Source organism: Camelus ferus, chromosome X, assembly GCF_009834535.1.
Source record: "Camelus ferus isolate YT-003-E chromosome X, BCGSAC_Cfer_1.0, whole genome shotgun sequence".
Lineage (NCBI taxonomy): Eukaryota > Metazoa > Chordata > Mammalia > Artiodactyla > Camelidae > Camelus > Camelus ferus.
Window position 1 is genome coordinate 50,227,991 of NC_045732.1, and position 22,738 is coordinate 50,250,728.

The following is a 22,738-nucleotide window of genomic DNA, read 5'->3' on the forward strand; positions in this document are numbered from 1 at the left end:
TCATATAGTATATGCAACCATTGGGGAATGACTTTTTTCACTCAGCATAATTCTCTTGAGATTCATCCAAGTTGTTGCATATATCGATAGTTTTTATCTTGCACCCACTTTTAAGTTAGGGAAATCTGCCAGTGGCTTAATACACTGAAGAAGAGGGCCTGGAGATGGCATTGCAGCACAAGAAAGAAACTGTAGAAGCAGAGGGTATGGGCCTTAGAGGAATCCTTCCTGCCTTGAAGACTTGCCTAGAATCTTGAACTGCACTTAAGCACATGGCTCCCTCTTTTTAGTTGAAATGCGCACATCCCTGTTCTTTAGCAATCGGCTGCCAACAGTTGTCACCACAAGACATCTGGCATTTGGGGTTTCCGCCTAGATCAGACCCCACTCTCTAAAGGAGAAGCCTCAGGGTTAAGAAATCTTTAATCCTAGCAGAACCTAACTATGGAGCGTTTAACACTCTAGGAACTGTCCGTATACTAAGTGACAGTTTCCTTTTGAGGAAGAAAAAACATGGACAAAGCCAAGGAAGGAGCTCCAGGAAAACCAAAGGCAAGAGTTTGATTGCAAGCATTATCTTGAGGAGGATATACTCCAGCAGTCTTCGTGGTACTGATTTCATATTTTTCTTTCACTCATATAGAAAACCTAAAGACTTTCTGCTACTTCAATTTTATTGATTGCAAGATCATCAGAATGAGGTGCCTGTTATAATGTCTGAAATTTACTTTAAAATACTAAAACAGAAACAGCGTGATGTTCTGTGTAATTAGTTTAAATATATACTATATGTAGGGATGTCTTTTTTTAATTGAAGTATAGTCAGTTTACAATGTTATGTCAATTTCTGGTGTACAGCACAATGCTTCAGTCATACATGAATATATATATTCATTTTCATATTCTTTTTCACTGTAAGCTACTACAAGATATTGGATATAGTTCCCTATGCTATACAGTATAAACTTATTTATCTATTTTACATATGTTAGTCAGTATCTGCAAATCTCAAACTCCCAGTTTATCCCTTCCCACTCCCTTTCCCCCTGGTAGCCACAAATTTGTTTTCTATGTGTGTGAGTCTGTTTCTGTTTTGTAAATAAGTTCATTTGTCTTTTTTTTTTAGATTCCACATATAAGTGATACCATATGGTATTTTTCTTTCTCTTTCTGGCTTACTTCACCTAGAATGACATTCTCCAGGGACATCCATGTTGCTGCAAATGGCATTATTTTACTATTTTTATGGCTGAGTAGTATTCCATTGTATAAATATACCATCACTTCTTTATCCAGTCATCTGTTGATGGACATTTAGGTTGTTTCCATGTCTTGGCTATTGTAAATAGTGCTGCTATGAACATTGGGGTGCAGGTACATTTTAGAATTAAGGTTCCCTCTGGATATATGCCCAGGAGTGGGATTGCTGGGTCATATGGTAAGTCTACTTTTAGTCTTTTGAGGAATCTCCATACTGATTTCCACAATGGCTATACCAAACTGCATTTCCACCAAAAGTGTAGGCGGGTTCCCTTTTCTCCACACCCTCTCCAGCATTTATCATTTGTGGACTTTTGAATGATAGCCATTCTGACTGGTGTGAGGTGATACCTCATTGTAGTTTTGATTTGCATTTCTCTGATAATTAGTGATATTGAGCATTTTTTCATGTGCCTATTGGTCATTTGTATGTCTTCATTGGAGAATTGCTTGTTTAGGTCTTCTGCCTATTTTTGGATTGGGTTGTTTGTTTCTTTCTTGTTAAGTTGTATGAGCTGCTTATATATTCTGGAGATCAAGCCTTTGTCAGTTTCATTTGCAAAATTTTTCTCCCATTCCATAGGTTGTCTTTTTGTTTTACTTATGGTTTCCTTTGTTCTGCCAAAGCTTCTAAGTTTAATGAGGTCCCATTTGTTTATTTTTGCTTTTATTTCTATTGCTTAGGTAGATTTCCCTAGGAGAACATTGCTGAGATGTAGGTGAGATAATATTTTGTCTATGTTTTCTTCTAGGAGGTTTATCTTGTCTTGTCTTATGTTTAAGTCTTTGATCCATTTTGAGTTTATTTTTGTGTATGGTGTGAGGGAGTCTTTTAACTTCATTGATTTACATGCTGCTGTCCAGTTATCCCAACACCATTTTCTGAAAAGATTGTCTTTATTCCATTGTATGTTCTTGCCTCCTTTGTCAAAGATTAATTGACCAAAAGTTTGTGAGTTCATTTCTGGGCTCTCTATTCTGTTCCATTGATCCATATGTCTGTTTTTGTTATGTAGGGATGTCTTAATCAATACCTCTCACTCAAAAGTCACACCCCAGAGATGGCTAATACAGCTATCAGCTTCAATCATTACTTCCTAATAACATTAGAGGCTATGATAATTAGCATAGTAAATGTTAGAAATAAGTTTTTATTGGCGAAAACCGAGGCATGTTAACTTATATAATGGTTATTAAAAACGGGTTCTTATTGGTGAAATTAATGGTATTCAAAACATGTGTACACACAAAAAAAAGAAGAAAAGAAAAAATACAAACCAAAATATGCGGACAGACTAGAATATTTTATCTTGGATAGGTATTAAAATCTAGTAGTGTTCACTTTTTAGGGAGGGTACTCTCAACCTGATTCCTGACGGGTCCTGGGTCCTGCTGCTGTTTCCAGAAAATTCTTGGTCCCCTGACCCCCAGAAATGTTTGATTGAATCTGTGGCTGGAATACTATCACATTTGCCTCAAGTGAATCTTTCATGCAAGAAGAACGAAAAAGGACAGAGATCTGAAATATCTTTGAGCTTTATGACTGTTTTGTACTTGCTTGCTAATAAATGTTCATATGTGTGGCAGATTTTGATCTGACATTTGCTTTTGTTCCAAACTGGCAGCAAGGTTGTAGGGAGGTAGCTAAACCCTTCACCTTCTTCCAACCATGGGTGACTACCAAGACCTACTCATAAAAGCCAATAGTTGTACGTGACCAAATTGTTTAGGTTGGTTCACCACAGGACCCTAGGAATGCAAAGAAGGAGCCCTAATGGTAGGATCTCATAAAGGTCTGAAAACTCCCAAGAGCCACAAAAACTCTGAAGGGAAGATACTGAACTCAGTAGCAAACAGCAGCCTTTGTCACATGAGCAACCAAGGTATCGAGATACCAGGAAAAGGGACCTGCAACTTGTAATTCTTGGTCTTCATTGGGAAGGACCTTTCTATGGCATAATTTCTCAAGGTAAATCTTCTTGAAATATCAACATTTCAAATCCTTGAAATCACATAGTACTAATAAGCCCTTCATAGCTTTAGCTACCTCCCACATCTTTAAAAATCTAAAATCTCTAGGGGAGGGGATAGTTCAGTGGTAGAGTGCATACTTAGCATACATGAGATCCTGGGTTCAATCCCCAGTACCTCCATTAATTAATTAATTAATTAATACTAATTACTTTCCGCCCCAAAAAATAAAGTTTTAAAACCTAAAATCTCTGAACAATGATTGATAGAATAAAAACTACTCTGCCTATTTAAGTGCCAAGCATGTTACACACACTTATCCTTTTTGCTTCTTAAAACAAAAACTAAAACACTTCTAGGAAAGTTACCATGAGAAGTTACCATGACTTATCTGGGGTTCTATGGCCTGTAAAAGTGACACAAGTAAGATTCAAGCCCCATTTATCTGACTCTTTTTGCCCCACACCATGCGGCCTCTCATCCTCTGAAAAGAAAATGCGTGGATAAAAGGGAAAAAGTCAAATAAGGAAGAAGCATGCATTCGTGAAAAAGTCCTCTGTTGCTGGAAAGTCACTAACCCACCTCCCAGAAAGTTCACTATAGTGAGCAATCATGGAAATTAAAAAGAATCAAAAGACCCACTGGTATAGAACCACAGGGTCCCTGGCATACATAATCCTGTATAACTGTGTTACTAGCTCACTGTGAGACCTTCAGACAAATAGACATATAGTCATATTGTAGATTCAAAATTACCTAAGAGATAGCTTCAATTATTGTTTCAACTTTATAGCAAGAGACAGAATTGGAGAGGATTCACTGCCTTACCTAAAGCCACAAAGCCAGTGATAGAGCCAGGAGTCAAACTCACATCTCTCTGATTCCACATCCAGTACACTCTACTGCCTATCAACACTTTACCTGATATTTCACACCTTCCCCAAATTCACTCTTGGACTCAGAGCCTGAGACCCACCAGTTATCATGTGTATCTAATTCCAAGACTGTCAGCCCCCCAAGATGGCCCAGCCCCAAACCCTTGCTGGAGGGCAAGTCATCCTGCCCTATACAAGGCCCAGCTGGCCCCAGTTGTGGTTTGGGAGGCTGAGCAGTTCCTGCTGGGATTTTCTCTCTCACTTACTATTTTTTTCTAGGTAGGGGTCAATAGGTTAAGCACCCTCTGCTTTGGAAATCTTCAAGGCACTTGAAAAGACAAAGCTTTTTATATCTGCAGAAGAGGAGATCCCTGTCACATTAACAGAAACCATGAGTGTTGGTCTCACCCTTGAACCATCTGGGCCTTGCTTGCTTCCCCCAGCTCTCAGCTCTTCCATCCCCCACACCACCAGAACCAATCCACACTTTGGTTCAGAAGAAAGTCAGAATTTTACAAATAGCTTCATGGTCATTGCTTTGAATTACACAACCCCTTGGATAAACTATGAGATTACAAAATTTAGCTTTAAAATCAGTTGTTTCATGGCCAGCCAAGTCATGATACTGTCATCTCATCTCACACCAGGGTGACCTCATCCTCCACTGTGAGCCTGAGATGCTAATCAAAAAAAGCCTGGGTTTGGGGAGGTCCAGACAGTCAAAAGCCAGTGACATTAACTCCCTGAAAGGACAATTTTGTGCTCCTTTCTTGGGGTGGTGTAGAGGATGATGGGGGTAGGGGGAATGAGGAAACATATGCCTCTCACCCTGCTGCAGAGATTTTGAGCAATAGTATGGCTCTGTGAGCTTGGCTGGGTGGCTCTGTGATGACCTGTCCAGCTCCATGCCCCTTCTAAGTTCACTGAACCTTCACTGATAGGTTTTCTTCCCCCTATTTCTATAAAACCTGTACCTGGGATTCATTCTGTCCTGAATCAGGGGGAAATATATCTTCATCCATACCTTACCAGCTGAGGCTCAAGTGAGTGGAGTCTGGCCCTGCTCTGACTCCATAATTTCAATTCCAATAACAAGGATGTTGTCCCTTCCCTTATGTGTAGGTGCCTGCCTTGTACCCACTTCTTGTGATTGGGCTCCTGTCTTACTCCCTCTATATCCAAGGCCCTGTAGTTCCATAGGTATCCAAATTCTTCCAACACTGAGGGGAGAGGGGGCTTCCTTGCCAATTCCTTCAATCCCTTCCTGACCTGGCCCCTTTCTGGTAATTGGAGTCCATTGCAATTTTAAAATTTGTATATTTCAATTTTAGATGTTATAAATTGGCTTCCTAGTAGTAAAGATTAAGAAATCCATACTCAGTTATGCTAGATGAGTAAGTCTTAGAGATCTACTCTATAACATAGTGCCTATGGTTAATAATACTATATTGTACACTTGAAATTTTGCCAAGAGAGTAGGTCTTGTGTTCTTATCAACAAAAAATAATAGTAATGATGATAAGAAAAAATCAAGAGGATGGGAGGAAACATTTGCATTGTGGTGGATAGGTTTATGACATAGATTGTAATGATGGTTTCACAGGTATATATTTAACCTCAAACACAGCAAGTTATATATATCAAATATATACAGCTTTTTGTATGCCAATCATGCCTCAATAGTGGTTTAAAAAAATCAGCACTTATTCATTTCTGCCTATTTTCTCCCCCATTACCTCCTATTTCTCTTAGTCCTACTAATATTTTGACATTTTCTGGATTTCTAACCTATTGGTAATATGTCCCCACCACCTGCACCTGCACTTCCTTGACACCAGCTTGCTACCCAAACCCTTATCTGAAGCCTGCTGCCACCAGGCTTGCTAGATGCTGGCTCTGCTCCCTGCAGGGGCACCTGCGACTGCCTGCTGCCCAGTTCCCTGGTCCTGACTACTGTCCTACAACCTGGTTCTATCTAGGCCCGTTGTTGAAATCTCCCCTTGCCACTAACTCTGCTCCCCTTGGGCGTCTCTCCTTAGGCTCTGAGGCAGTTCTGGCACCACCATCTCCAGCCGCCAGCAGGTCCTAGATGCGTTCCTTCACTCCAGGCCTCATGCTCTGCTCTGAGGTGATACAGACAGGGGCTGGGAGCTGCCCTGTGCTCTAGGCTGCCCTAAACCATGTGTGCTGTGTGGGTACTATCTGGGCTCCCTTGAAGTGAATTTTTACCAATAAATAAGAAAGCCAGAGGAAATAGCATGTGCCCCCTAAAACCAGAAATCTAATGACTTAACAGAATAAACATGCATCTAATCACAGATCGGATTGGATGACAGTACATGAGGTCATTTAGATATCTTTTTATCCTCCACTTTCTCCCCCAAATCCCTTTTTGAAGGTTGTTTTATTTTGTTCCAGGGATTTCCTACTCCCTGCAGGAGAGGGGTTCAGCCCTATTCACAACCTCCTTTTAAAAAAGACAGTGAATTGATAAGTAGCTAATAATTCATGCTTAGGGGAGAAAGACCCCATTTCAGTTTTCTGTGCCTCCTGCCACTGAGCAAGACTCTGGCCCAGGCCTAAGCAGGCCAGGATCCTCAGCCTCCAGACCTTTATTCGTGCCCTCCTCCCAGTGTATTGCCCCTCTTCCTCCATTCCGTTTATCTGAACTGTGCTTATTCTTCAAAACTCCTCCCTTGCTCTCCCACACCTCCTCCAGAAAGCACATCTATGCTCTACTCTTCAACCTCCTGCTGCACTTAAAATCTACTCCACACAATTGAATGCTTAACGCACTGAACTATTAACCCCTGTTGCTTCCTGGAAGCCACATTAGGTGCCACAATAGTCCCATAATAATCCTTCTTGACCTTCCCCAGGATACCTGAGCCTAAGCTTGAACCTGTACTTGGGACTCAGCAAAGACACAGTGGAGATGCTTGTTCTAGAAAGAAAATCAGAGGTTTCCATTCTTTTTTGCATAACTGGTTAGAAAATGGAGCGCTCAGATGTAGCCATTAAAAAAAACCCTATAGCATCCTAGGGAGTAGTTACCAAAGATACCACAGGTATTCCCAGGTCATTGAACCAGAGTATTAGAGCAGAAAGAAATCTTAATCATTTACTCCCAAATTTTTATGCATACCCCTGGGGGTCCGTGGCAGTGTGCCAAGGGGGTCCACAAAATCACACAATAGACATGGCATGTTCTTAGAGTGTCAATTTCATTTGAGTATACAAAATTTAAAACATTTCTGTATTAAAACAAATATGGCCATATCAGGGAGGAGAATGCCAATTTTGAAGACATTTTTAGGATAAAACATGAAATCTCAAAGATACTTCGACCTTGCAGTAGGCTGCTTTGGTTTACCCCATCTGCCCCTCCCCTCTACCCATGCTGGGGATTTCATTTTCCCTCTCCTTTGTCATTAGGGTTGCTTCAATGAAGAAATAAAAGTTTGAGAAGACATAGTCTAGCCCCTTCTTTTCACAGTTAGGAAAACTGAGGCCCACATATGAGAAATAAGTTGGCCAAAGCCCCAGACAGTGAGTTGAGTGAGAACTAGGACCACAATCCACCCCCTCAGAAAGTACATTTCTTCCTAGTGACCTGCTCAGGTGACTACTGACTGTGAACTACACTTCTTTGCTAACTCTGTTCCACCCCCTGTACCTGTCAACATTTTTTTTAAAGTTGCCAAGGGTTATATAACCTAAGCAGCTCTGAGAGTAGGCTAGAATCTTTAGTCCCTCTCTAAATCTTAAAATGCAGTGAATAATGCTACATGTCCCAGAAATAAAGAGTATAACTGAGGAGATTCAGATCCCCCAGAAACAAGATGAAGTCCATAGCTTCAGGGAAAAAGAGGCAAAGCAAGAAGGAGGTCCTGCTAATCAAAGGCCATATAATCAGGAAGCAAAGAGCTGATCTTAAGACCCTGCTTTATTCCTTCATTTAAGTAAGAAAGAGATACTATAAGGCCATCTCAACAAGTTTCCCAGGAAACTGGGCCCTCAGAGGGACCCCCAACTGGCTATCCTACCTCCTGAGGTGAATGTGCCCTCAGGTTGTGGGACCAAAATAATCATTTCAGGTTTTAAAATAAAAAGGAAGTGACTTTAGAGTCAAATGAACTCAGCTTCACATCCATAATGTATCTTCTTCGTGCAAATTAGCAGTGGCTGCCTGTAGTTTCACATACTTACATCTACTTATTCACACTTTAAACCCACAACTCTTGCTGTTACACAGACACATGCAAATTCTTTTGCACCCCATCACAAATACACACATAAGCATTGTATTTGTGTTGGGAAAAGCAATACAACCATAGTCTCTGCACATACGTCTCCCCCAACATCCAGTACCAGACACACAGCCACCATTGTACCCACATTCACAATCACACACAGCAGGTTGAGAAATGACCCAGATTGCCAGGGTTAGAGCCACATTCCACAGTGTCCCATTCCTCTCAGAGAACTAACAGATCATTTCACAAAGATGTCATCACCTGCCGACTAATAGCAAGTTACAGCCAGAATAAATGGTCCATTACCCACCCCCATTACAGGTAGGCCCAGAGGAGAATGACAGCAGAGACAAAGGAGACTTGTGGCTCAGTGTCACTGCAGGAGACTGACCAGACAGTTAAGATGGGGGCTCATTCCAGCCTAAGAGATTTCCTTTCCTCTCTGGGCCCTAGAGTTGGGGGTGGGGAGAATAGAAGGTAGTCTTTTTTGCAGATTTCTTAAATGAGGAAAAAAGACTACTCTTTTAACCCGGGTTGTTCTTGTCCAGAAGAGGATTGTATCATGATATAATAATTTCTCTTGTGAACCAGGCCCCAAGACTTTTGAGAGTAGTGTAGTGACCAGTAGTCTGGTCTCTGGAGCTCCTCTCCAGATCTGAATTTCAGCCCCACCACATACAAGCTGAATGACCTTGAGCGAGTTACTTACTCTCTCTAGCCCTCAGTTTTGCCATCTGTTAAAATCAGAATAATAATAACTTCTACTGTATGGGGGTGTGATGTGGTTTCAAGGTAAGGCAATTAGATAATGCCTGGTATTATCTCAGGATGCTCAATAAATGGAATTCTCCAAATGAGTAATTTCCTGTTTTTCTCAGACCTCCACTCCTTCACTACCTGCTTTCCCACACAGAGGTGACAGCTTGGGTTCTAAGACAGGCCTTCTAAAAACCAGACAGAACAAGACTGGCCCAATATCACACAGAAAGAGTAATAAGATTGGAATTGATGGCTTTGGTGTGACTCGACCAGTGTTCTCATCCACTTCATCTCTCCCTTAGGGAAAAATGAACGTAGTTTGAGGAAAATGGGGAGGAAATATGACTGGGGCCAGACAAGATGTAAATCATTTTAGGAACAATGACTACTTAGTATGTGCCAGGCACAGTCGTTGGTACATTCTGTGTATTATTTCATTTAAACCTCACAGAACCTCTATAAGGTGATGACTGTCACCATCTGCATCGCACAGAAGAGGAAACTGAAGCTCCAATACCCAGAGTGGCTTCAAGCTGAGGTTTGAACCCTAGCAGTCTGAATGCTGACCACAAGGAAAGCAGGAGAGGGGAGGCAGGGGCAAAAAAGACAAAGGAGCAAGACAAATTCTTTTTGAAGTAAATAGATTGAGGCAGCATAGTGTCACGGTTAGGTCCTAAATTAAGATCGAAGGTTTGAGTCCTACTAGTTATTAAATATCTTTGGGCCTCGGCTTACTCATCTGTAAAATAGGAATAAAACTATTCCTTAGAGTTGTGATAAGGCTTAGGGAGATAATGCATGTGAAGCACCCGGGGCAGTGCTTAACCCAAAGTAAGTGTGAAGAAAAATAATGGCGTTAACTGCACTCCCTGAAGGATTTGCCAAGCAATGCAGCTCCCCCTGCCCCTTATCAGGGAAAATATATTAGGAAGGCAAGAACATTTATAAGCTGTTGGAAAAAAATGAAGAACTGGGCAGAGTAACAATTCCAGACATCCTTTCCCCTCCCAGGGGTATGTGTTGGAAGGGGTGTGAGCACCAGCAATATCAGCAATAATAGTGAATATCTACCTCCTTCTTCAAGAAACAGATCCCAGCAGCTCTCCCCTAGCCTCTGGTTGCTTATAGCCTGAGTCAGAACTGCTTTTTTTTTTTAATTGAAGTATAGTCGATTTACAATGTTGTGTTAATTTCTAGTGTACAGCATAGTGATTCAGATATAGATATTCTTTTTAATATTACATTTCATTATATATCATTAATATTATATTTCATTTTTACAATCTATTGAATATAGTTCCCTGTGCTATACAGTAGGACCTTGTTGTTTATCTCTTTTGTATATAGTAGTTTGTATCTGAGAACTGCCCTTTTTCTTAAGGAGTTTTGTTTTTCCATGTCCTTTTCTCATAGGTTGCTTAATTGTTCACATTAACCCTGTGAGGTATGGGGAAAGGAGGACAGAATCTCAAGACGTGTTGAGGGTCTTCCATGTGCCAGACAGAATGCTGGGCACTTTCCATCAGTGATTTCACGTCATACTCTCTATACCACTGTGAAGGGGTAGAGTTATCTTCACTTTACAGGTGACATCCTTAATCCGGTAAGGGTTGCTTCATTTTTTATGTATACTTCCCTCTCATCCCAAATATCCAGCACAATGCTAGCCTGAGGTTGTGTCCCGCTGAGGATTTGCTATAAATCAAAATATTCTGAAGTCTCACTGCCCTCAACATGTCAATCTTTGCATAATCCCAAGGCCCATAAATTGAGAGTAATTTTCCCCCAGTGATCTGAGATTACATTATGACTCTGTTCCTTATCAGCTGTATGATTCTGTGCCAGTCACTTAACTTCACCTCTAAAACAAGGATAATGGTACCTCCTACTCCATAAGGTTGTGAAAATTAAAAAACTTTCATGAAAGTGTTCCATCAATTGGGACACTTTGTGGAAACACTTCTTAAAACAGAATCATCAGTCAGCTTGAGCTCAAAAGAATCCAGGAAGGGCAATGGAATGCTTGTATGTCTGACCTTCCAACAGATAGAACTCCAGATCTGTAACTGTGGTTGGTGACTTTAGGAATGCTGGGGGACAAAGAATGTAGAAATTCCCTGAAGTGACTGTTGAAGAAATAGTCACATTATCATAATGGTCACCAATAGTTTCACCATTATCCGTGTGTGCTTTATATAATCATAGAAACAGACATATAACTCCTTTACATCACATAATTCTAAGCAGTTTCATCTACATTATTTCATTTGCCAGTCACTAAAATGCCGAAGAATTAGTCTTTACCAATTAAAATTGTTTCACTTGCTTTGTGACTATTTTCCCCTTCCTGGAAGTGGCCCACCTGAATCTGCAAAATCTTCCCCACCTTCCCTTCAAGGACTGTCGATTACAAAGGCCAACCTAGTCCAGAATCCCACCTGAAACCCCCAGTTCAATCTTTTCTCTGCTTTTTGAACCCACACAGCACTGTGCATCTTAAAGTGCCTTGTATTCTTGTATTCTAGTCATTTATATACTTAACTTCTGCCCCACTTCCCCCACCTTCTCACTAAATCCACAAACTCTTTGAAGGGAAGAATGAAGGAAGGAATGATTTCTTTGTTGTTTTATGTCAGTCTCATTTTTAAAAGCTTTTATTATGGAAATTTCACATTTGTATGTTGATATAGACAGCAGAGGGAATATATAATGAACACCCATGTACTCACCACTCAGCTTCAATAATTAGCAACATGAACAATACTAGCGCATCTATACTTCCATTCTTTCTGCTTTCTCACTCTGGGTTATTATAAAGCAAATCTCAGATAGCCTGCCATTTCATCCGTAAATACTCCAATACGGACGCCATCTTTTGCATTTCTGTGTCCCCTGCAGTCGGAAGATTATTTGCATCTGTGTTCCCTACTACTGGGTGCACATCTGAACACGATTTCTGAGCACCTACCACGTGCCAGACCTTGTGCTTGGCTCTGGAGGTTCTGTCTGAGCTAGGGAGGCACACCAGAACCATGCCACGACGGAGAATTGCAACGATTCCAGAGAGTGAGCATTGGGTGCACGTGGGAGCCCAGGAGCAGGACCTCAAATTGCACTGAATTGAGCTGAATAGGTTTTCTCCTCTCCCTGGAGACCCGGGAGTTCGAACTCGCCGCGAGACACGGGTTCTCCAGCAGGAGGCGCTGCAAAGGAGTTGGGGGTGGGGGGAGGTGCTCTCTCCGTTCCGCTTCTCCCAGGCTAGCCGGGGAAGGCAGCCGGAGCCCGACACGGGTGCAAACTGCAAACGAAAACGCAGTTTAATAGGCGAGCAGGACGCTGAGCGCGAGGCCCCGAGAAGGGGCCCTCGGTTCAGGTGCCGAGCAAGGGCGCGGGGGCGCGGGGCGGGCCGGGCACCTGCTCCCCAGGTCTTCCCAATGTTGCCCGTTGCCCTGGCTGCTTACAGCTCCCTCCCCAACTGCCGCTCTTCCTGATAGAATATCTCCGAGGAGGGCACAGGACAGAGCGAGGAAACACCTGTTTCCAACAAGAAAAGAGGTGGGGGAAAGCCCCCACCAGACTGCCAGTGCCTCTCATCAAGCTTGATCTCGAGAGCCTTGTAAAAGCGCGCCCAGAAAGCCCGTGGAGATCATTTTTCAAAAAGATCGCTTTCTATTTCTTACTCCCCCCTCCTTTTACTAAGCTGTAACGTCCCTTTAAAAAAAAAAAAAAAAAAGCCTTCTTTCCTCCGTGGGGCTTCCCGCTCCTCCCAGACCCCTTAAGGCCCCCGCCTGGGTGCCTGCAGGAACCAACAACACCCCCAATCCCACATTTTGCAACTGCGTGCGTTTCCGGATTTTTCAGTTCCTCAGCCCCCTGCCGACCTACAGGTGGGGAGTGGGACGAGGGGGGAGCATGCAACAGAACAAAGAAACCAGGGAGCCCCTGTCCCAGGCCAGGCGCCCCGTCAGCAGCCTCCGACCAGCCGGGGAACAAGAGGGGTTCACGAACGCGTGAACCACCCCCCCACACACACCCCGGGTCTCAGGCCACTTTCCAAAGGCAAGCAGCCGGAGGCCGCGTGGGAGGTGGGTACTGCCCCCGCGCAACAGACAGACCTCCACGCAACACGCCTGAGTGGCAGTGGACGCCAAAAGCCTCCACGCACTGGGCTCCGTTATTTCATCAGCAGTTTCAGAAAAACCTGCCAAAAGCAGTTATGCCTCACTGCAATGTGTAGCTTTTTCCTGCCATTTTTTCATAATAAAAGAGGGAGTGAAGCTCGCTTGCTCTCTCCCCCTCCACCCCCCTCTCCCAAAAAGAGCCAAATGGATACGAGAAGGAAAAAAAAAGAACCCACACACCAATCTCCGAGGGGATGCCATTGAGGTGTGGCTTGTATTTAAATATCCAATATGTCAATGTAAGGGGAGTGGGTATGTATATAAAGTGCCGTTTGCATCTGATAGCTCGACGAAGCCAGCTATGAGAGGCCTAGGGAGATGGATGCGGAGGGGAAGCGGCACTTTGACTGAGAGCAAGGTCAGGAGCGCGCTGCCCCACGCTCCCCGCCGCTGAGAAGTTCCTTGGACGCGAATAGACGTCGACTGCAGCTCGGCAGAGCGCGGAGAGAGCGAGCGAGCAAGTGAGCGAGCGCCGCCGTGTCGCCCGCGCCCGCGGCGGGGAGAGGCAGTTCGCGCCCCGCGGCCCCGGCTCGGCCCCGCGCGCCCTGCCATGGCGGAGGTGGGGGGGGTCTTCGCCTCCTTGGACTGGGATCTGCACGGCTTCTCCTCGTCTCTGGGGAACGTGCCTTTAGCCGATTCCCCGGGATTCCTGAACGAGCGCCTGGGCCAGATCGAGGGGAAGCTGCAGCGCGGCTCGCCCACAGACTTCGCCCACCTGAAGGGGATCCTGCGACGCCGCCAGCTCTACTGCCGCACTGGCTTCCACTTGGAGATCTTCCCCAATGGCACGGTGCACGGTACCCGCCACGACCACAGCCGCTTCGGTGAGGACGCGGCGGGGAGGGACGGGAGGCGAGCGGACGGCGCGCAGGGGAGCCGACGGCTCGAGGCTCTGGTTGGGGCCCCGCGGACCGCCCCGCAGCTCGGTGCCGTCTGGGCCCGTCGAGGTTGGAGGCCGTTGGGGACGCCGGGTGGGCAGGACACCGCGGTGCGGACTCGAGCCGCGCGGCGGCGTCGGGGCGCCTGGCACCCTCAGACGCTCTCGGGAGGAGGCGGGTGCGCCTTGAGGTGCGGCCTCTCCTTTCCCCACTCCACCCGCCCTTCCACGGGAGCGGGGGGATTGTTCTGGGCCCTGGAGGCACTGCGCTTCTGATGAAAGAAAGTGAAGCTGGGAGAGGGATAGAAGCAACCGCCCAGGAGGTGGAGGGCAGTGGCTGCAGAGCGAGGCTGAGCCTCGACGGCAGTGGGGTTGTCGCGGCAGACTACCTGGAGCTGGAACCTTCGTGGGCCGTGGACACGGTGTGCGGGCGGCCGGCGCCCGAGTCGCTTTTCACCGGTGGGTCCGTGGCAGCCGTGGCACCTGTCTGCCTCTGGGTTGCTCTGCCAGGCATGGGGGCCCGGAGCTACCTCTGGACTCCTTGGCTCTGTGAGGAAGCGGTCCTGGGCCCACTCCCAACCCCCCAAACAGGTGTCTCCTGAGCCCAGGACAGAAAACTTCCAACCTCCATCCAGTATTTTCTCTGGATGTTCACTCTGCTGATTATTCAAAGAGCACAGCTGCCTGTCTCACATACAAAGCCACAATTAATATAAACCTTGAGATGATTGGGTTTCTAAGCAAATATGTTCATTCCTCAATAATTTAGCCATTTTTATTTTCAATTTCTCGTTCTCTATGAAACTATTATTCAGGGGCTGTGACAGCTACCCTTCCTTGGATCCCTCCATCCCTCAGTGCCCTCTACTTCCTCCCAAGACCCTATGGGCCAAAGACACCTATCCCTAAGCCAGTAAGAGGCTTTGCCTAGTCTCAGGCATGATACCCTTCCCTTCTTTTTCCCATCCTGCCCTATTCCCCCCAAACCTCCCCCATCATCCTATTCCCCTTACCTCACTAGAGCTGCATCCCAGTGCACCATAAAAATTCAGGGTAGTAGGGGCAGAGGGCTGTTCCTGAGCAAAGCTAAATCTAGCAAACAACTTAGGGCCAGGGCTGGTCTTCCTTGCTGGGAGCAAGCAGGAACCCTAATGAGGTCTATGTCATCTTGGAAAAATGCACTTGGAGAGCTGGAGTACAGTAGGTTGTGTAGAGGGTGGGGGGAATGGAAGGGTGCAGGTGTCTGTATAAACTTGCAGCAGGCCCTCAAAAGGGTGATAAGGTGGGGTGAGGGGAGAGGGAGGGTTAACATGGCTCCTTTCCCTTCCACCACTTGTGACTGCAGGCCCCTTTTGTTCCTCTTCAGAAGGAGTGGGACTCCCATCCTGGCCTTAGAGTCCCCCAAAGCTCCCAGAAATGGCCTAAAGATATTGGGGTAGTTCATTCCTGACATAGACAAGAAAAATCATGAAATGATGGAGAAATGGGGTGGAGGCAGCAGAGGCAGAGAAACGATAAACTTGGCTCACAGCAGCTACAAGTGTTTGACTCTGTGCCTAAGCTGAGCCTAATAACCTACAAGGTCAACATAAATCAGTAATAGGCTCTTGGGATAAGTGGTCTTTAATTACCTCCCTAAGGACACATCTTCATTTCTTTTCCTCTCTCAGGTCTGCTAAGAGTGTTAAGTTTAAGGAGAAACCAAAGGAAATAAAACTGGCAGGAGGAAAGGATGTTTTCACTACTGCTTAACTGACTGCTTCATTTTGGGTTTTGCCTTAAAAAACACACACACACACACTGCCTGAGACCACCTATGCACCACCTTTTCCCCTTCCTCCTTCCTGGCTTCCTGGCAGTTCCGTGTATTTCCTGTAAAGGAAATGATAACTGGTCAAAGCCGTCTCTTTGTAACGTCCCCTGCGAACTTTCAAGCACACATTTACTCTTTCTCAGTTTAGCTTTTGGCAAAGAAAGAGGTGGCGTTGGAGTTTGCTAACTCTCTCCTCCCTCCACATTTGAGTTAATCAGCCAGGGTATTCAATAAATCGAAACTTTAACATTCCATAAGTGCTTTAGCAGTCAACATTCCAGCAGGGTAAAGTAGGCCAGACTTAAGATATAAAATATTATAGATTTCTGCTTGGGGGGAGGAGGTAGTCTCCAAAGGCCATGTAAAGTAAATAGCTATTTGTTGTAATTGGAGAGCAGGGCCCCCAAGGATTACCCTGGAATCCACGTGTTCAGAACGAGTCAGGCTGAGCCCAAGAGCAGCCCCGACTCCAAATAATAACCTGTTGGCACAGCCTGTGCTCCCCCTTCCCACCCCCCCATTCTGCAATTGGTAGCCAGGAGTATTTCCAATCTCCACCTGGCTGGTGGTGTTTACATGCGATACAGGGATACTGACATTCCTGAGGGGCACCTGAGGGATGGCAGAGCAGAACTTGGGAGCCAGACTGGAGGAGAGGCCTCCCGCCAGGTGGGATAGAGCAGGCTCATGCAGCTGCTTTGGTTTTTTGAACGATCTGGTTTTTATTTGGCAAGGAGCCAAAGCAGCACTGTCTTGGCCCTAAGGGTCTGAAAGGATGGCTGAGGGAGCTCAGGGGAGTTCTGCAACCAGATTAAATGACATAGTAGCCAGTCATCTAGCTAGGTTCTGAAGCAGCAGGAGCCCAGAACAGGTCTATTTTGACCAAAGCCCTAGGGGAAAAGGTGTAAGCAGAAAGGAATCTGGAAATTGTCGAGCAAAGGCCAGAGCCTGAGGTGGACAGGTCAAGGTGAGGCAGAGCAGAGAGAGGTCCTGGGCTTTACAGGGGGTGAAAGTACTGAGGACAAACATTGTCTACTTAATTCTTTGCTTCAACATTTTGCTATTAACACCGCTCTCCAGCTGTAGTTGGGAAAATGGGAAAATGGCTTGTTTTCTCTCTCCCTTCATGCTGGCTGGAATTCAGGAGAAGGTTTAGGAATATCTGTTCCATCATCTTGTGCCACTGGATTCCCACAGTTTGAATCCAGCTAATAGGAAAGTTGGCAAAGGGAAATGATGCCCCAAGACAGCTGGGCAGGGATGATTCCAGCTGTTGGAGACCCCCTGTTACTGGACACAACCCAAGTGACTTCCTGTATGATCTGTCCTTTGGCATCAGGGTTAACAGAGAGTTGGAGAAAAACTGTGGTGACTCAAATGGCCACACCTCTTGGGTTTCATGATTTGTTCTCACACCAGGTTTTGGCTGGTGAGATCACAAGCTGCCTCTGCTACTTAATGAGCTCAGAGTGGTCAGAGACATAAGATACCTAGAGAATGAGGGAACTAAGACTCAAAGCTCCGAAGGAATCTGCCTAAGCAAAGCAAAGAACAGAAGGCTCCAGTGGGTTGGTATCCCTCAAAGTTTAGCACCCAGAACTGAATCATGACCTGGTTTCTCATTTCCTGGCCATACTGGCCACTCTCCTTTGAACAGCCTCCTGTTTTTCCATAGCCCTCCTTAAACACAATAGAATGAAAAGCTGTACTGTCACTGTGGTCTAACAGAGGCAAAGCAGAACGTGGCATCCCCTCCCTAAGGCCAGTCGCTAGATCTCTTATCAACACAGCCTTAGATCACATTAGCTTTTCTTTTTTCTCTTTTTTTGCATTAGCTTTTGAATAATTTTAAATTTTTACATGACTAGATTTACATGGGCTTTTTAATAATCTCATGAACCAGCTATACTGAGCTTACCTTGTTCAATCAAATCCCTTAAGCCATTGTTGTGTATGTTTTCCTAAGCCACGTCTCCCCATTCCAAAGATGGGCAGACTTGGATTGAATAAAAATGCATGGAAACACCAAAGAATAGTACCTGTTTTCAAGAAAAGATACACGTTTGCCTGAAGTGGGGAGGAGGATGGGAGCAGAGAATGGAAATAAAAAGAAATAGATAAATAGCCCTTACACAGACCAATTATGATAATAGGCCATGAAACAAGACGTATGATTAACTCAGCTGTCTGCACTTGAGGCTTACCTGGTTCCCAAAAAAACCCCAAACACAAAATATCTTGGGTAATTGGTTTGGGGACCAAAATGCAGGATTTTATACTTATTCTAATTAAAGCTTATTTTGTTGGAGTCAGCCCATATTTCCACTCTCTTGAAATCTCTTTGGATTTTGATTGTGTCACCCTCTCAGCTGTATGTCTTCTAGAACTAAGGTAAACAGTCCCTTCATGTCCTCTTACAAGTCATTTATTAAAATGTTAAACAGTGCAGAACCAAAATCAAAACCTTGTACAGTGTAACTAAAGGTTCTGGTCCATTAAGTCAGTATGGGCTTAACCCCTATACAAGGTATTTTCCCTTCCTCTCCTACCATCTTGTGTCAGTCTCCTTTCCCAGAACTCCTTTCTTTGTACTATAAGAACTGTAAGAGTGAGTAACAACCAGACTGAGAATAAAACTTGGAGGATTTCGATGCTAGAGGCCAAAGGCCACACTCCGAGTGTTGTGTATGATGGCAGCAGAAGAATGTTACATTCTTCGAATAGGTCCAAGTATGCCCTAAAATCTTCTGCACCTGAACACTCACTCACCCATCAGCCCGAGCCACTGGGGCTCTTCAGTAGACTTCCCACTGGAATTTCAAACCTGATTTCAAAATTAACTACTTAATTTTTTAAAGTAATTTTTAAGGAACCAGTCCTACTCCCTATGTAGATTACGTAGAATATTATTATCCTTAGGAATTACATTTTTGATAAGAAAGACAGCCAGTTATGAGCTCACTTCATACCTTTGGATGCCTCCATGAATCAGTCATATCAAATTTTGGTCTGTCTGTTGAAAAACATGGTTAGGGAATATCAAAGAGGAATCTTGTTGGCCATTACATCCGTATCTATATAATAGATGTGTGATCTTAGAACAAAATTGTGAAGTCTTCAGTATAACCAGGATTTCAGTTCTGGTTACTTTTTCTCTCTTAGTGGTTGATCCCCCACCCCGTCATGCCCCTCCCCACCCCGTACTGCTGCTGGGCAGGTGAAAACATTTTCAAATCCTCATCTCTAACCTTGTCAGCCAGAAGGACATTTCCAAATGTCTTCCCTTTCACCTTAAAGTTGCAACATCTCAGATTAGTATCAAGTCCAATGCTACCTGCCAACTCTTTGCCATAGATCAATTTTAAATACTCAAGAGGGAAGGGGAGAATGACAGGAGTGTCAGCCTGGGGCTGCACTGGCTGAGAGTACTTTTGAGGAGAAAGCTCTCACCAGGCCAAGTTTTGCCTCCTGCCAGAGGAACAAACTCCATGAGTGGCTTGTGTGGCCTTTGTTAGAGTCAGCTACAGGCAGTTGACAGCCTCATGTGGCTTTAAGGACATGGGAGCTAAAAGGGTGCAAAACAAGTTCATCCCAGAGAACAAGAAGGTAATGCTGTGCGTTCTAGGGAGGAGGGAAGTGACTTTGGGAATATACAGAACCCTGGCCACATTCTTTCATTTTGAAAGCTGCCCTCCCATATTCTTGAAACGGTGGTACTTAATAGCAGTAGTACCTTGTAACTATGGAGCTTTTGTAGCCAAAGCCTTCTCATGGTCTCTTCCTCATCGTATGCCTAAGAATGTTGAGTAGAGACAGAAGCTGTTTCCCCCATTTTACATATGGACAAGCTGAGGCCCAGACTCAGTCCCTTCTTTGAGGTTTCATTCTTGCTGCAAAAGATGGTTTCATCAGGTAATTCACCAAAGGCACACAGGGCGGGCCTCCAGTTGGGGATAAATGACTAGTAGCTTGTGTCACCTGAACAGCTTCCCCTTAGCTTGATATCAGTAATGGAAATGGCATTCACTGTTTTGCTCTAGGAATTCTGGAGTTTATCAGCCTGGCTGTGGGGCTGATCAGCATCCGAGGAGTGGACTCTGGCCTATACTTAGGAATGAATGAGCGAGGAGAACTATATGGGTCGGTAAGTTTCAGGTTTTCTTCTCATCAGAGGCTATTACCACCAGGGTTTGGACAACGTAAGGCAAAATATTTATCTAGCACTTGAAAGCACTCTTGTCAACTGTAAAGGATTAGTGTCTTCTAGTCACTACTTGGCTGCCCAGGAACTTGCTACTCACTCAACCCCCATCAAAACAGAAGCTTTTCTGTGGTACATTTGCTTTTGCCTTTTCCATTAGAGGGCTAGCTAGTCTGCTGGTGATAGTAAGCTATGCTGGCTTGTCAGTAGATGGTAAGGGTTTGGACCACTAACCCTCCCAAGGAGCACATCTGATTTGTAATGGGTACCCAAAGGAGTAGCCGACTAGCTGGCATGAAAAAAGGCAGTGGGAGAGCTGGCCTTCAGATTGAGGATTCTGAGATTAACATCACAGTCTCTGATGGCCAGATTGCTTCAGCTGAATCCCAAAGGCCAAATGAAACAAACAAATGAAGAGTGAGGGTTCCAGGGTCCGGTGACAGCCCCAAGTCCCCAGCTATGACTGGTTTGGCTGCAGTGCATGTTCTATATTCTGGAAGCCAGCCCAGAGCTGGAGAATGGTGAGTGACTTTGCTGACCTTAACCCTTTCAGGGGATCCCAGCTCCTGACTATGGCTTTTGAGTCACATCGCATACTTTCTGGCTGCCTGCACCCCTTGAAATCAGAGCACATTCTTCCCTGACACCTAAGAGATAGGCCTGTCCCCAGCACTCGGTATCGGCAACCCCAGCAAGTAGTATGGTGGCTGGATCAAGTGTGAGAAGGGACAGAGGCAAGAGACCCAGGACCTGCCAGCTTGAAGTAGCCAGATTGGAGGAACTTTTCAAGATCTTTTCTGGGCTTTCCAACTGACAGGCCTGAGACCCTTCATTAGGAGAGATCACAGCTCACCTCCCATGGAGCTTTATATAGATCCGAGGCCTTTGCCTGTCAGTTGACATGGTTGACTGTAATCTCAATGGATTTGAACATCATTAGCCCTGAGTAGGGAGAAAACTCAGGGTGCCAGCGGGGCATTGAGAGGCCACAGCAGAAATTCTCAGACTCAGGGAGCCAGGGAAGGCCATCTTCTCCAGTCTCCTGCCTTCAGAAAAGATCTCACCTAAAACATTTTTGTATGGCTCATGAAAGAGGGTGAAAGCAATACAGACAGGACCATTGTGTACTATTGGGAAAGACAATGCCTCAGGAATAACAGGAGATAGGACTGAAATTTTGTAATATTAATGTGCTGTTGCTATTTAAGTTTCTCCACCAGCAAGCTGGGATGGGAGAAATAGTCATATAATGGGATCTGCTTTATTTTCTCACCCTCACAGAAGAAACTCACACGTGAATGTGTTTTCCGGGAACAGTTTGAAGAAAACTGGTACAACACCTATGCCTCCACCTTGTACAAACACTCGGACTCGGAGAGACAGTATTATGTGGCCCTGAATAAAGACGGCTCACCCCGGGAGGGATACAGGACTAAACGACACCAGAAATTCACTCACTTTTTACCCAGGCCAGTAGATCCTTCTAAGTTGCCCTCCATGTCCAGAGACCTCTTCCGCTATAGGTAACAGACCCCTAGTGTGACCTCTGTGATCTGTATACTCTGGGGCCATGGTTGTCTCTGGAAGCACTATACTCGTAGCTTTTCAATCCTCTTTCCTATCAATTTAGATAACAGAGAAGCACTTACTGTTCAACTCAACCCAGCTGTTCCCTTGTTCAAAGTGTATATCAAGGTTGGGTTATTTTGGGGAGGGATGTGGGGGGAGGGGTGGGCTAGAGGGAATCCTGTATATACTTTTTCCTTTACTCATGTTCTTTCCCCTGAGGTGGCACAAGGAAGAATGGGGGCCTCTCCAAGGGCCAGGGCTGTCTTGCCCCACAATCTACCCAAATACCTTGACAGTGGGTAAAATGAAAGACCAAGGAATCTGCCATAGATGCTACCTACAGAGCTTTGGAAAAGTCTTGTTAAGAAATCCTCGGGGCTCCAGCCCTGCTGCAAGCCGTCCCCATATCGGCTTTGCAGATTTCTCATCTGTCTTGACATGCAGTTTTCCGGCCATTGGAAGTGGGAGATGGGGTAGGTTGTAAGAAAATGATATTAAAATGTAAGCATGGATACTGTGCATAAGGACAAACTATTTATGAAATGTATATGCTATTTATTTTATATATTTATTTATTTCAAAATAATTTTATTTTTAATGAGAGATGCTATGACTGGATTTTCATCAGAAAGAATAAGGTCCTACTGAAACAGGATAAATGAGTTATTAAAGGCTTTTATTGGCAATAAAATTGTCTTTATATTGTAACTGTCTAATTCTATTGATTTGTACATTTAGTAGGATTAGAAGGTGGGTTAGCTTCTTTCTCTACTCATTATAATTTCCTAATGTTGGCATCACACTGTGTAGGCTGGAAGACCCATTATCTACAATATTAGCATTATCTAGAGCCCTATCTGAAGTCCTTTCTGGGTCTATGATTTTAAACTTAGTGGTGAATCAAAGCTTCAGGATGGGCTAGACCAACAGCCCTTATGGAATCTCTGATTTGTGTTTAGAACTAGGCATAGAGAAA

The 22,738-nt window shown here is 44.7% G+C and overlaps 1 protein-coding gene across 1 annotated transcript; it reads left to right on the plus strand.

The window, feature by feature from the left end:
* The first annotated feature begins 13,388 nt into the window (after positions 1-13,388).
* FGF16 (fibroblast growth factor 16) lies at positions 13,389-22,428 on the plus strand. Its single transcript, XM_032475391.1, has 3 exons — positions 13,389-14,126; positions 20,033-20,136; positions 21,475-22,428. The coding sequence occupies exons 1-3, from the start codon at positions 13,853-13,855 to the stop codon at positions 21,718-21,720; spliced, it is 624 nt and encodes a 207-aa protein (XP_032331282.1). The 5' UTR covers positions 13,389-13,852; the 3' UTR covers positions 21,721-22,428.
* The last annotated feature ends 310 nt before the right edge of the window (positions 22,429-22,738 follow it).

Excerpts from the sequence above, each read along its gene's own strand:
- FGF16 (XM_032475391.1), top strand. The coding sequence starts at position 13,853 with ATGGCGGAGGTGGGGGGGGTCTTCGCCTCCTTGGACTGGGATCTGCAC. Across the intron at positions 14,127-20,032 it reads CCACGACCACAGCCGCTTCG|GAATTCTGGAGTTTATCAGC; the intron begins GTGAGGACGCGG and ends GTTTTGCTCTAG. Across the intron at positions 20,137-21,474 it reads GAGGAGAACTATATGGGTCG|AAGAAACTCACACGTGAATG; the intron begins GTAAGTTTCAGG and ends TCACCCTCACAG.